Source organism: Mustela lutreola, chromosome 18, assembly GCF_030435805.1.
Source record: "Mustela lutreola isolate mMusLut2 chromosome 18, mMusLut2.pri, whole genome shotgun sequence".
Lineage (NCBI taxonomy): Eukaryota > Metazoa > Chordata > Mammalia > Carnivora > Mustelidae > Mustela > Mustela lutreola.
In genome coordinates, this window is record NC_081307.1 from 5,870,600 (window position 1) to 5,884,613 (window position 14,014).

General features: G+C 39.5%; 1 protein-coding gene across 1 annotated transcript in view; it reads left to right on the forward strand.

Moving 5' to 3' along the window:
* The window catches only part of ZMAT4 (zinc finger matrin-type 4), a 359,613-nt gene extending 348,086 nt beyond the window's left edge, over positions 1-11,527 (forward strand). Inside the window, exon 7 of the mRNA XM_059156211.1 lies at positions 8,621-11,527. Coding sequence (XP_059012194.1) covers positions 8,621-8,636 — 16 coding nt within the window. The 3' untranslated portion in view covers positions 8,637-11,527. The remainder of the gene's footprint in view (positions 1-8,620) is intronic.
* Positions 11,528-14,014: the final 2,487 nt, after the last annotated feature.

Genomic DNA, 14,014 nt, shown 5'->3' on the forward strand with positions numbered 1-14,014 from the left:
TAAAGACCCCAAAGCTACTGAGTGCAAGATCTGTGATTTGAGGTCTGACTTTTAATGGTAGAGCTCATTCTCTGACAACTTCAGCATCCACTGTTTTTACTAGGATTCTGTTATTCATGATAAATAATACATTGAGTCCATGGCCACATGACTGAACTCAACAGCCTCTCCTCCCCGCTACAGAGGTCATGATGTCATTTGGCTCAATGCCTTAACCCACTAATCTCATGGTAGATCTTTCCAGCATGGCCAGCCTCCATCTTGAAATTATGTAGGGATTCACTATGAGTCACCTCATTAGCGTATGCTGTCAGGACCCACTATGAATAACAAAGGCACTCCTATCATTTTACTGATGTCTTTCTTCCTGTGTGAAAGCCTTTTAGTTTGATGTAGTCCTAATTGTTTATTTTTGCTTTTGTTTCCCTAGCCTTGAGGAGACAGAGCCAGAAAAAAAAAAAAAAAAAATGTTTCTAGGGCTGATGTCAAAGAGATTACTGCCTAGGTTTTCTTCTGGGAGTTTTATGGTTTCAGGCATCACATTTCGGTCTTTAATCCACTTTGAGTTTATTTTTGAGTATGGAGTGAGAAGGTAGGCCAATGTCACTCTGGTACATAACTATCCTGTTTTCCCAACACTATTTATTTACTGTATATTCTTGCTTCCTTTGCCATAGATTAATTGACCATTAAAAATATGGGTTTATTTCTGGGCTCTCTAATCTGTTCCATTTATCTGTGTCTGTTTTTGTGCCAATACCATACTGTTTTGATGACTATAGCTTTGTAATGTGTCTTGAAATCTGCTTTGTTTTCCTCATTGTACGCTGTTGTTTCCTTTGTCATAGATGAATTGACTATCCTTTTTATGGTGACGGAAGGTAATTATTTGTATCATGGCGAGCATTTCATGATGTCTATATTGTTCACCTGGATCTAATATAATATTGTATGCCAATTATATTTCACCTAAAAAATAAATGAATAAAGAAGTACACACAGGGAAAAAAAGCCAAACATCACTTTGAATATGTTAGAAACAAAAACAAAAAACAAAAAGCAAAAACACTCCTAACAAATTGGGAAATTCCAAGGGCTTATTTCCACTCCAGGAACCTGGAACAGAAATAAATAAATAAATGAATTCTTTATTATATAACGGCTACTTCATGAATTCTCCTTTTAAGTCATTAAGAGTCAAGGATGAGGACAGAAGAATCTCTATTTTTTTTTTTAAGATTCTATTTATTTATCTGATAGACAGAGATCACAAGCAGGCAGAGAGGCAGGCAGGGAGAGAGAGGGGGAAGCAGGCTCCCCGCTGAGCAGAGAGCCCGATGCGGGGCTCGATCCCAGGACCCCGAGATCATGACCCGAGCTGAAGGCAGTGACCTAACCCACTGAGCCACCCAGGCGCCCCTAATTTTTATAGTTACTGGACTTATTCACGTATACTGTCTCGTTTCATCCTCATGACTCTAACATGTGGAAGATCCCATGGATGTCTTTGTTTTATAGACAGATAAGCTGAAACTAAATAAAGATTAAAACATGGTATAAAAATATCCAACTAATAATAATGGGTGTTGGAGTTTAAAATCAAGTTTTCTAACTTTAAATTATAAGCACTTTGAATCTATAAGAATAGTAGAGATAAGAATAGAGAATGTTCTTAGTTACTTTTCTTTATCTGTAAATGAAGGCCAGGAGTGGATCTGTCCAAGATATAGGACAGGGAATGAAGGAATTTGAGTATCTGGGAATTAGGCTTTTCCCCAGTGTGCCAATCGATTCCTTCTCTGGTCTCCTGTGTTTATTTGGAGAAGGCTATGCATTGATTCTGTATCAGGCCTTATTGCAGGATGAAATACAGAAATCGAGTCCCAGGCTAATTTGTAGGGAGGACAGGCAGTCAACAGAAGATGACCATATGATGTACTTGGGGAAACAGTAGAGGAAAACACTTAGGATGGGTCCTGACAACGACTGGCTAGGGAAAAGGGCATAAGGAAAGATTTCCTGCAGGAGACAAAGTAGGAGCTGAGGCTTAGAAACAAACCAGGACTAACCAGGCCCCAGATCTGTAAGTGAATGGAAAAGGGATACTGGACTGTCACCTAGATCTGGGAGGCTGATGGGTCCCCATGATGCCCCAAAGCCTAGTGCTTTGCAGTTTCCTTGCTCTGTTTGCATCTGCCCCAGCTGTGACTAGAACATTGTAGGAGGAGTGGAATCCCCCCAGTAACAGGGTCTGGGATGTGAGGATGTGGGCCTCAGAAATGCTAGGGGTATACAGGTGTGTCAGGGCTCCACTGAGGTTTTCATCTATAAAATGAGGACTTTGGTCTTTCTTATGTGATCCCTGGGGTCTTTCTGTGTCTAACATTTCATTATTTTGTGATTTTGTGAAAAACGTTTTGCAAAGCAAATGAATAGTGTAAACAAGATTATAGAGAGAATATTTGCCTTCTTAAGGGAATGAATTGTTCTCAAGCACTTTAGGAGCATTCATTTGCATATAAACAATGCAAATTCTATATAAACAGAGGCAGCTTGTTTTCTTAGGTGTTTTGGTAAGTTAATTACAAATCATTCTTGTCAACTTTCCTAGTCTGTGTGTATTAGGAGGTGATGGACTTGCATTCATTTTAAATATTCTATACTTTTGAATATTCACGGCTTCTTGAGTGTTCATAATATCTTACTTTTCTCTGAATTAGCTTAAATTTCCTTAAATGATTTCTTTATTCAGTGGTCTATAAATATATAGGATTTGTTTTTCCAAGAAGGATTTGGAGAAATTCATCTTGCACTACCCATATGTTTGAGGGGCTGACAGAACTCCCCATTTTCAGTCCTCTTGGATTGGCAAGATCCAAAGTCCTGTCGTTTCTTTTAACTCCCAGTGTCTTGTGGTCTTTCTACATTTTTCTCCCCCTATACATTTGAGTGCTTCTCCCCTCCACCCCCATGCCACGTCACTCAGACTACATCAACTTCCACTAACAATTAACATTTTCCAAGTATTTTATTTGTCTAGATGAAATTCAAAGATGAAGGCATCACACAGAGGTAGCACCATGCACAGAACAAATCCATTTTCCTTCCATCCTTTCCACGTTTCATCTCATCTCCCACATTTTCTTTTTTTTTTTATTTTCTCTTTTTTCTTCAAACCCCTTTCTTCCGCTGCCTTTCACCATTCTCGGAATCAAGACACATTGTACCCCTTGTCTGAAGCATTGCAGTTTACTGATCACTTGCTGTGGCTTGGGCATTCCCTTCAGGTTTTGTTCTCTACTCCCGGGTGGCTGTTCAAAACCTTCCAAATACATTTGGTTGGGTCCAGGTAGGTTAAGGCAAAGATATTTTAAGGAAGCACGTTTCTGCTAAGAGGACTGGGAAAGGCTGGAGAAGCCTGGGGTGAAGGATGAGCTCCCAAGAAGAGAGTGTGCACACCTAGAAGCACGTGGGAGTGTGGCAGGTGCAGAAACTTCAAGTACCTCTCAGTGGTGGGAGTTCAGTGTGATTACAGGGAACAGTGACAAAAAGATGGAGCTGGAAGAGAAGACAGGGGTGTCATCACAAATGACTTTTGTGTATTCCACTTCTCTCCAGGAGGTTCAGTTCGGTGGGCTGAGGTCCGGAGCCGATGACCAAGAAAGAATTCTTGAGACATCTTTGGTGCAAAATGGTGGTTTATTAAAGCACGGGGACAGGACCCGTGGGCAGGAAGAGCTGCTGCCCCAGGTTGTGAGGGGTGGCAGGTTATGTACCCTGCAGTTGGGGGAAGGTGAGGGGAAGGGAGTTTTCAGTGGAGTTTTCATATGCTAAAGAGGGCCTACAAGGTGCCTGCATGTCCCAGGCCTACCGGAGGCCTTGCCCTTGTGGCTGGATCAATGTTGTCTTTAGACCAGCCATTAACATTAAGATAGTTGGGAGAAGTTTTTGTGGTGTGTCACAATCCCGCTATCAATCGTCTTTGTTAGTGAGATTTAGGACATTTGTAAGCCAAGGGAGACTCCTGTTTTGCAGGATTGTGATCCCTGCAAATTAGCTATTTGCTTATTGCTCATGGCAGTCAGGGCTGCCTGAGGGATGCTACACATATGACTGAGGGGGAGCGGATGGAGAGAGGGGTGCAAGGTGCCAGCTTTTGCTTTGTCTTCAGCCAGACTCATGTTCCCTCATCAGTGGGAACCCAGTGAAGCACTGCAACACCAGTGTAATGAGGCAGCAGAGCTGGTGTCAAAGATGCCAGAGAGAAGCCAAGTGTCGTGTCAAGGGCCTGGGATCAGGCATGGGCAGGGGGTGCAAAGGACTTGACATATTTCATAATGAAACAGGAGGCCAATAAGACTTGTAGCTGACTGGTTATGGGGTAGGGGAGAAAAACAAACCTGGGAAAACAACTGAATTTCTGCCTTGAACTCCTATTTGTTGGGTTAGGGAAGGCAGGAAAAGAAAGAATAGAAATTGGGAGAAACTTGCTTGGGGAATGTTTGGTTTTATTTTGTTTCTGGAAAACGTAGTTTAATTTAGTTTATCTGCGTCCTGTGATAATAAACCGAGCAAAGATGACTAGTTCTTGGATGTCATTCATGACACATCTCAGGCAATAGATTGAGCACATTCAAAGCCATGACTGTTCAGCAGCATGTGTGTGGAAGGTGTCTGGAACATAGTTTCTCATCCAACACAACTAACACATTCTGGCCGCATCATTTCATAGAAGTTGTGGCCCATGATTTCATTTCTCACGTCCCTGTAAACTTGCTCTCTGGGTTTCAGACACTAGACTTCATCATAGCTGAGGACAGTCTGCTTTGTTTTTTAATTGGCTTATTGAACAGTTTAAATCCAGTGTGGGACAAACACATCAATTTTTCTTCAGTAGCCATCTCCGGACACACTAGTAAGGATATATTTCCCACCCTCCCCGCCCCCCCACCTTGATAACATTGCAGAAAGACCACATACATTTCTGGGCATTTCCCATGGTGAAATCTCGGTATTGAAGACTCCATTTTAGGTAAAAAGAATGAGATCTTGCCAATCATGACAATATGGGTAGACCTAGAGGGTATTGTTAAGTGAAATAAGACTGAAAGAGAAAAAACAAATACAGTATGATTTCATTTATATGTGGAATCTAAAACACAAACCAACAAGTTTTTTTAACAGCAGAAATAGAGCCGCTAATACAGAGAACACAGTAAAAACCAAGTAAATTCAGAGAACACACTGATGGTTGCCAGGAGGGAGGATGGAAGGGGGATGGGCAAAATGGGTGAAGGGAGGTGGGAGGTGCAGGCTTCCAGGCGTGGAATGAGTAAGTCAAGGATGAAAGGTAGATAGTGAATATAGTCAATAGTATCGTAATAGGTTGTATGGTGACACATGGGAGCTACATTTGTGGTGAGCAAGGCATGTGTCCAGTTGTTCAGTTGTTGAATGCCTAAGCGGTACACCTGAAACTAATGTAACACTGTGTGTCAACTACACTTCAATTACAAAAAAAAAAAAAAAAAAAAAAAAAAGGAAGTCCTTACCAGTGTACATAAGACTACAACCCCATGCCCAGTTTGGAGCACCAGCCTCTCTGAACCTTCCAGGTCTGAATGGACAAAGGGGCAGCTAATACAAAGAGAAGATTTTTTTTTTTTTAAAGATTTTATTTATTTATTTGACAGAGAGAAATTACAAGTAAGCAGAGAGGCAGGCAGAGAGAGGAGGAAGCAGGCTCCCTGCTGAGCAGAGAGCCCGATGCGGGACTTGATCCCAGGACCCTGAGATCATGACCTGAGCCGAAGGCAGCGGCTTAACCCACTGAGCCACCCAGGCGCCCAAGAAGATTTTTTTTTTATAAGATTTTATTTATTTGACAGACAGAGATCACAAGTAGGCAGAGAGGCAGGCAGAGAGAGGGGCGGGGAGCAGGCTCCCCGCTGAGCAGAGAGCCTGATGTGGGGCTTGATCCCAGGACTCTGGGATCATGTCCAGAGTTGAAGGCAGAGGCCTAACCCACTGAGCCACCCAGGTGCCCCAAGAGAAGATTTTTAATTTAACTGGTCCTGCAGATGTGCTTCTCATTCAGCTTGGGGTTTCAGAATGCAGACCTATCTGTAAGGCCATTAAGTCACACGGTGTAGGGGGAGCTCCTCCAGGGGCTGGAGCTCACAGAGTCAGATGGAGCCCCTCAGTTCATGGATGTGGGCATTTCCCTCTTCGGAAAGCAGAATGTACTCATTCCAGATTGCTGTGAGTTTTTTGAACTGCATTCCAAGACCCAAAGAAAAGTACCTAGTAACCTTCAGTAACTTTTTTTTTTTAAGTGAAGTGGCAGCTATGTTGTATCATTTTTATGATGATATATGTCAAAAATAAAGCCAGCTCTATGAGTGTATTGGTACATATACAATGCAACTGAAAGTCTCTTCAGATCAAATTAAATTGCAGACTCTGAGAACAGAGACTGTCCCTCACCACAAATGGAAACTGTATAATGAATTCTTTTTTCCCTATGCCTTTCTTCAATTTTCTATTTAAAGGAATTTCTGAAAATACATGAATTATGCAGCTTATCTCTCAGATGAAAAAGAATTTTCTTCTTGGATTGGTTGGCTGCATATTTATTAATAGCAGTAAAATTTTCCATGTTCTTTTGTATCAAATGGGATGCTGACTAAAATATGAGGGAGCCTTTTCAGCAATAATAAGAGTAACGAATGAATAATTATAAAAGCTCTGTGAAATTGAAAGACATTTTAATTTGTCATTACTTCTGTGTTCAGAAAGGATCTGAATAATCATTCTGACTATAAAAAGGACGAGTGTGCTATTTTTGCTCATTATGAGATTAAGTTCTTAATATACCACTTTTACTATAAGTTAAAAAAAAACAAACCTCTTTTAGCTTCCTCTAATGATGTAATCATAACTGAAGACTGCTCAGCTGTATGTGTGTTTGGCCCTTTCCCTGTAATAAGGAGTGGGACACTTTAAACTGATTTTAATTTGAAAAGTGTTGGTCTATGCAATTTATAGAAATGAGATTATACTTGTTTGCTTAGTGAGAACTTTCAACTTTTATGTCACATTAACACACGAAAATAACAAGGACTGTAGAATTTCCTCAGGTCATGACCGGATGGAGCAGAAACTGAATATGGGATTCCAAAACAGGATTTTTCTTTTTTATAACAACCATTTAAAAATGGCTGTGCTTATCAGGGTCATTCAAAGGCAAAATTCCAAAACAACTTTTTTTTTACCCAGAAATGCATATAGCTTACATTTTCTTTTAGTCTGCGTTATACAACAACATTCAAACTCCTAAGAATATTCTGTGACAGCACTTTTTTTGGAAAATAAAATTGCAAGATATGCTGTGTGCTTCTAGGTGAGTGATAGAATTTTCCTTTGTAGCTTGTGAATTTTCATTTGCCAGATTTTGACTACGATATAGCTCTCAGTGACGAGGGATAGGAGAATCTATGTGAGGAATCCAACCTGCTCCTGACTTTTGGCCCCCTCCCCTCTAAAAATAGAGCTTTAGGGATAACTGTCAACTACGAGCAAAGACTGTTTTGGCAACCTCACTGCAGCTAGAGGACATGTTCTATTCTATGAGAAAAATTCCCTGCGCAGAATGCCAACAAGCCTTTAGATTCTCATCTTTCCCAGGGTTCAGCCCCACCCCCTGAAGCAGCTGTGTGAACATGTGCCATTCACTTAGCCACTTTAAGCCTCAGTGTTCTCACCATTAAAATGGGAAGAAAACGCATCCAAATTAGAGGTCGTTGTGGGGATTAAATTATAAGTAAACTTATATGAAGTTCTTGGCACATAGTAGGCATGCAATAAATGGTCTTATCTTAAAGAAAAACAAAACCAAAAACCTTTAAGAAGTAGTTACCTATTTGATTTTTTAAAATGTATTTTTTATTTTCAGCATAACAGTATTCATTATTTTTGCACCACACCCAGTGCTCCATGCAATCTGTGCCCTCTATAATACCCACCACCTGGTACCCCGACCTCCCACCCCCCACCCCTTCAAAACCCTCAGATTGTTTTTCAGAGTCCATATTTGATTTTAATCAATACATTTTGAGAGTAGAGCCAGAAAATACTTTTTTTTTTTTTTTCCTATTTATCTAACAGGGAACATTCTGAATGAATTGAGAATGTGGTTTATAACAATAATCTGGAATCTAAATGCTATAACGTTGTTCTCCCTCCCACCAAGAGGGTTCTGCCAGTCGTCATAGCTGAAACTTAAGGATGGGTAGATACCATCCACCGTAAATATAAGCCAATTTGTCATTTTCATCTCAAGAACTTTCAGAATGAATTTAGTTAGTGTCTGGATTGATAGGATCGAGACATATATTTTCTTGTACATACATAGAGTTGACATTGGTAATTGAGTTATTATATTTATAGGTTATTTAGAATGTAAAAGATTCATCATATAAATTCAGCTTTACTTTAATTTGATGGCTAAAGTGATGTGGGGGGAGACTGAAAGCGAGAGAGAGGGGACAGGAAGGAGAAAGGAGGGTTGGAATATGTAATTATGAAAGAAGGTAAGACTGTGTTCCCTTCTGTCTTATAGCCTGAAGAATAAGTAGTGAAAACATCAATCAAGAGATGAGAAAAAAAAAAAAAGTCAGGATTTCTCTGCCGTGGAGAATTGCTTATCAACCACCAGAGGAAGATTCTTTCTTGAACAATGAACATTTCTTATGAGGATTCACAGATTAACATATGACTAATCTTAGTTTTGGAGAGTGAATGAGCGTTCTTGCTTTCTTTCTTTCTTTTAATTTTGTGGTAAGTTATGATATTTGGATGGATTTTTTAATTCTTCCCTGATGATCTATTTAGCACATGTTCTAAATTATAATCCTACAGCAAACAGTGGGAACATCATTCAGACTTAAAGACAGTGGGAAGATCTCAATTTCCAATTTATTCTAGATTTCTTCAACATATAATTATTCCATTAAGTCCTTGATGATTGAGATGTAAAGCACCTTTATCAAGAAATACACATTATTTTTCCATCACACTGAACATGATTGGTGGCAACACGCACGGAACCAGAACAAGTCACTACTAGTAGAAGATATATAATGGACACAATTACTACTCCTTCATTTCATCTTCAAAACTGTGAACGAGGTTTGTCATCTGAATGACAAGAATAAAGAGGGTGAATAAAGGAAGAAGCCCATCCTTTTTTTCTGATCACTCAAAGAACAGTTTCTCAAGGTTAAGCCAAGTCCTCTTTGCAAGCTGCCAAAATAATAGCTTAGGAAAAGAATTAGTTTGCCTGCATGATGATCCTCTTAGGCAAAAAATGTCTTCACAGCCGTTGACCTTGATGAAACGTTTTCCCAAAGGCATCCAAGAGAAGAATTACAAACCCCCGAATGAGAGGGAAATAAATGACTATTTCTTATGAAGTTGGCCTGAACTGTGGGCTTGGGTGTGGGGTGCTGATGACTGGGGAAGAACTGTGTAAGTTCTGCAGAATGAACGACAGCCTTGGGTATGGTGAGTCCCCCATTCCTCTGTTCCTCACTGAAGTCCTCTTGCTGAGCCAAGGTTCAGTCACTTTGGAAAGAATACCACTAGCCAGTATGATAGCCTGGAAAACTGTTATTTTCTGATGGGGAATGCCTCTGAGTGTAAATTCTGAAGCCTTCTCTGGGTCTAACTCTTCTCTGTCGTGACTGGATCTGGTGTCTGCAAAGCCAAACATTTAACTCTTTACAATGTTTCTCAGAGCTCTGACTGGGGTTGCCCTTTGTACATGGTGACCACAGGCCATTCATCTCCCGGTGTCAGGATTTTCTGGACATCCGTTATTTTTCTGCAGAGAGCCGAGGTGGTCACAACTCACTGAGCAATAAATGAAATGACTCGGAAATGCACCGTGTTGTTACGAAGGTGTTTGAAATTTGGCACCACTCCCTTGAGAGTGCCCACTCAGGAGGGATCAGGGTTGTTAGCCTCTGTGCCTACAGAGAGAAGCAGCTGCGCCAGCCATGTGCTGTCCGGTGGGAAGGCAGGACGGTCTGATGTCAAGCAGTCCATCTTGCTGTTTTGGAAAGCACACAACAGAGCTACAAACCTGCAATGATGACTTTTCTTCAAATGTGTGAAATAATGCTTTATCTGTCAAGTCCGCTGTAAAATAAGCATCATCCAAGTAAAACAAACAAACAAAAAACCCCGAAAAACAACAACAAAAAAACCACAAAAAAAAAAAAAAAAAAACAACATTGTTTCTGTTTGTGTTTAGTGAGTGAGCTCATACCCTCAAGTGTTTTGTTTGGTTTTGTTTTTAATAACCTGATCTAGTTGAGCCTGTGAACATAGATCTCTTTTGCTCTACAGAGAGGCTATGCCAAAGCCTTTACAGATAAGCTTCCGGATATAATAATCAGATCATCTCAGAATTCCTCATCTAAATACCATTGCTCCTTGGCAACCTGTCAAGTGAAAGTGAATATCCTGCCAGAAAACAAACATTTCGTTTGTTTGTTGTCAAATTTCTTTTTTTATTTCTGCATAAATAAGGGAAATGATTGTTCCAATGTACCATGGAGTTGACATATTGTCTTAAACAAGAAGAGCCAGTGAATGTTATTTATATTTTGGGAAATCTTAGATGGAGACGCCTCTACTCGGAAAACTAACTGTTTGTTGTTTCTGTTCTTATTTATTATTAGTAGTAATAGTAAAAGTAGTATGGTTGTATTTGTTTAATTAGGTCATGTCTTACGTTCCAAGTCATAATGGAACCAATGGGAGTAAGATGGAAGATAATTATTTTCAAACAGCCAAGTTAATTTTGGCAGAGAGGAACAAACCCATGAGACCTGGCCGTGGTGGAGCTTCTGGGGTCGGGCCACCTAAGGACAGCGGAGATTCTCAGAAAGATAAGAATGAGTCCTGGGATTTTCCATAAAACCTCAATTTAGGGGCCTAGGGGAAAACGCTATCAATTTGAAAGAAACTGTCCAAATGATCAATACGTATTTTTTACCATCCCAGACTACTTGGAGTCATGACAACTAAAGTAACCAACTACTGATGTTTGAAGTTTTGCTCCAATGAGGGAACAATGATGCAAAATGAATATAGTGCAGAAACCTAATGGCATCCTTTTATTAAGAGTAATTTTTTTTTCTTTCTATTTAAAAGAATACTTGCTAAGTGGTTGAAACCGTCTGCGTCTTTGTATAGAGGCAAAATACTCCCCCAGACCTGGTCATGCAGTTCTCTTAACTTTTCAAAGAATTTTTCTTCTTCAAGTACAGATGTAAGCTTCTGCCCGAGGTCACAAATGCCATGGTAGTGAAGCCCAGTGAATGAGTTTTCATTATATATAACCTCCGCAGCCCGGTGTACTAATAAATACCATCATAAAGCAGTCTGCTAAGTAGAGAGACCACTGTGATCCCTTTTGTTGATAAAAATAGTAATGAAACTCCCATCTGCAGTTGCTTGACCACAAAGACCAATATAGGATTTGTTTTTCATTTGCCTCTTAGATGATAAATAAATGTAAATTGGAACTGCAAGGATCCTTACACATTTCTGCGGAATTCAGCTCCTTAGACCATTCTGACCAAGAGAAGACGAATAGGAGGCCAATGAAAAAATGCTAATACTCCCAGAGGCATACGTAAACCCTGGATGGGGGGTGGGTGGGGGATAGTGGCCATAGCTCAAGGTGTTACCTTGTTACCGACAAGTCGCTGTGAGCACAGCATGTTCAAACTCCAATAGCAAACTGTCTGTAACTGTCAGGTAATGAAATAACTACCCTCTCTACATTCCATCCAAGCTGAATATTCACTGTTTGTTTGACCAGCTCGAGCAAAGAATTGATTGCTGTTCTTTTTTGACCAGAATCAGGAGGGTTTGATCAACATATTACTATGGAGACAGGTTATTATTTTTCTTTTCTTTTTTTTTTTTTTGGCTTCTTACCTAATTTATTCATACTAAAGTCATGCTAAACTACCTCATAGGTTTGTGGTGTGGATTAGCTAATTAATAAAGGTCAAGTGCTTAAAAATATAAATCTCTATATAAATGCTGCCTTAGTTGGCTTTCTAGTTTAAGATATGCATGTCAAATTAACTATCTATATATTTCATTGTAATATTCATGTTGATAAATTTGTCTTTAAATTTAATATACAAATACCTTGATGTAAAATAAGACTCTGAGAGCCCCAGCATGGACTCAAACTCAAGTCTGGCCAATGTAGCACCTAAGGAAACAAAAAGCACCTAGAAGCAAAGCCAAAATGTTTTCTTAAGCAGATTTTAAAGCAGGCCTTCTCAAAGGTTGGGGGTAGGGGTGGTCAACACTGGTTTTTGTATTAAGTAATTTTGTACTATAATAGTTAAAATGCCAACAATTATCAGTGACTTACATTTAAAAATTAATTAGGGTGGGTTTAAGGTTATGCTTAGGATAACTGTTGAGTAAGACACAGACGGAAGAGTCATAATTAGTCCACATGTCTCTGAATACCTACAAGAGAGGTTGTTCGGTTGGACATCTGCTTTGATTTGTATCTTCCTAGAAAAACTTTGAACATTTTCTTTTGGAAAGGATACAGCCTAAACAGAAAGGAAAGGAATTAATATCTCACTGCCTCTTAGTAACATCATCTGAGGGGGCAACGGCGATTATTTAAAAACTAATTTTACTGTGGCTTTACTTTGCTGCCATTTTTTCCCCTGTATGATTAATTACTCCTTAGCCACTATTCTGAGTAGCAGTTTTACTTGCTAATTTCAGATGCCTCAACTTAATTAGCAATTCATTCTGACCTTTAGAAACCACATTCTGTAATCTTAAAATTTTATGAGTGAAGGAAAAAAAAAATCCTATTTTACCTGTCCCTCCATCTCCAGCTATCACTAACAGGTTACATTGTTTCTGAAGAACAGTCTATTGTTATAGGTTAAATTTTGACATCATCTGAGGTTGTTAGAAGTCCTGGTCAAATTTCCTCATTGCACAGGTGGGCACTAGGCTCCGCAGAGGCTATTTCAACTTCAGAATGTTTAAGCAATGTAAAAATGTAGGACATTTGGCTGCTAAATTTATTCCTTTTTTAATTAAAGAAATAAAAGTGAATTTAATACACACAATAATGAATTCCTGTTTTGCATCCTTGCTATTTTCTTAGCACACATGCTACTTGAATTGTCACTTTTCAAATGATTAAATTCTGACTGTCAGCCTACCAATGATGGTAAGATAAGTTTTCCTGTGGTGGTCAACTCAGTGACACGTATTCTGCTTTGAAATCAAATGTTTTACTGTATATTCTCATATTTCTTGAAGTTGTCTTCACAGCTAAGAGTGAGGGTTAATCAGTGTGCATAGCAACATTAGTGTTAACGATTTTATTATTGAAACTCCAAAGAGTCACCATGTTGGGTCAACCCCATGTCCTCTCAGCTCACTACTTTGCTGGCAAATCGTCTCCCAGAAGTTCAGATGGGAGGACAGGATTAGCCTCCCCAATATTAGTTCCAAGGAAATTATTAATGTTGTATATATATAGGCAAAGTAGTAGGGATCTTCCTCTACTTTGTCAAAAATATAATCTCCTCGGTTGAGCGGGAGAAAAATGGAATGAATGGCAGTCATCATGCAAGGAAGGTAATCTACAGAACTCTCATTCTAGACAAAACGGTCAGAACATCAGAGAGAGAGCACACCTTGCTAAGAAAAGATGATTTCTGTCCTCTACATGCCCACAGTTGGCTTCCTGAGCAAGAACAAGTGGTTCAAGTTTTCCCTCCTCTCTTCTTCCCAATTAATTCTTCTTGTCACTAGATTTACTTTGTGGTTGTATTGATTGGCTATAAGAAGCACATACTCAGATCTTTAGAGTGACTTGTGCTTTTCTCCCCTACTCTTTTGCTTACCTATAACTTGCTGCTATTTTTAAAAAATGGTAAGTTAC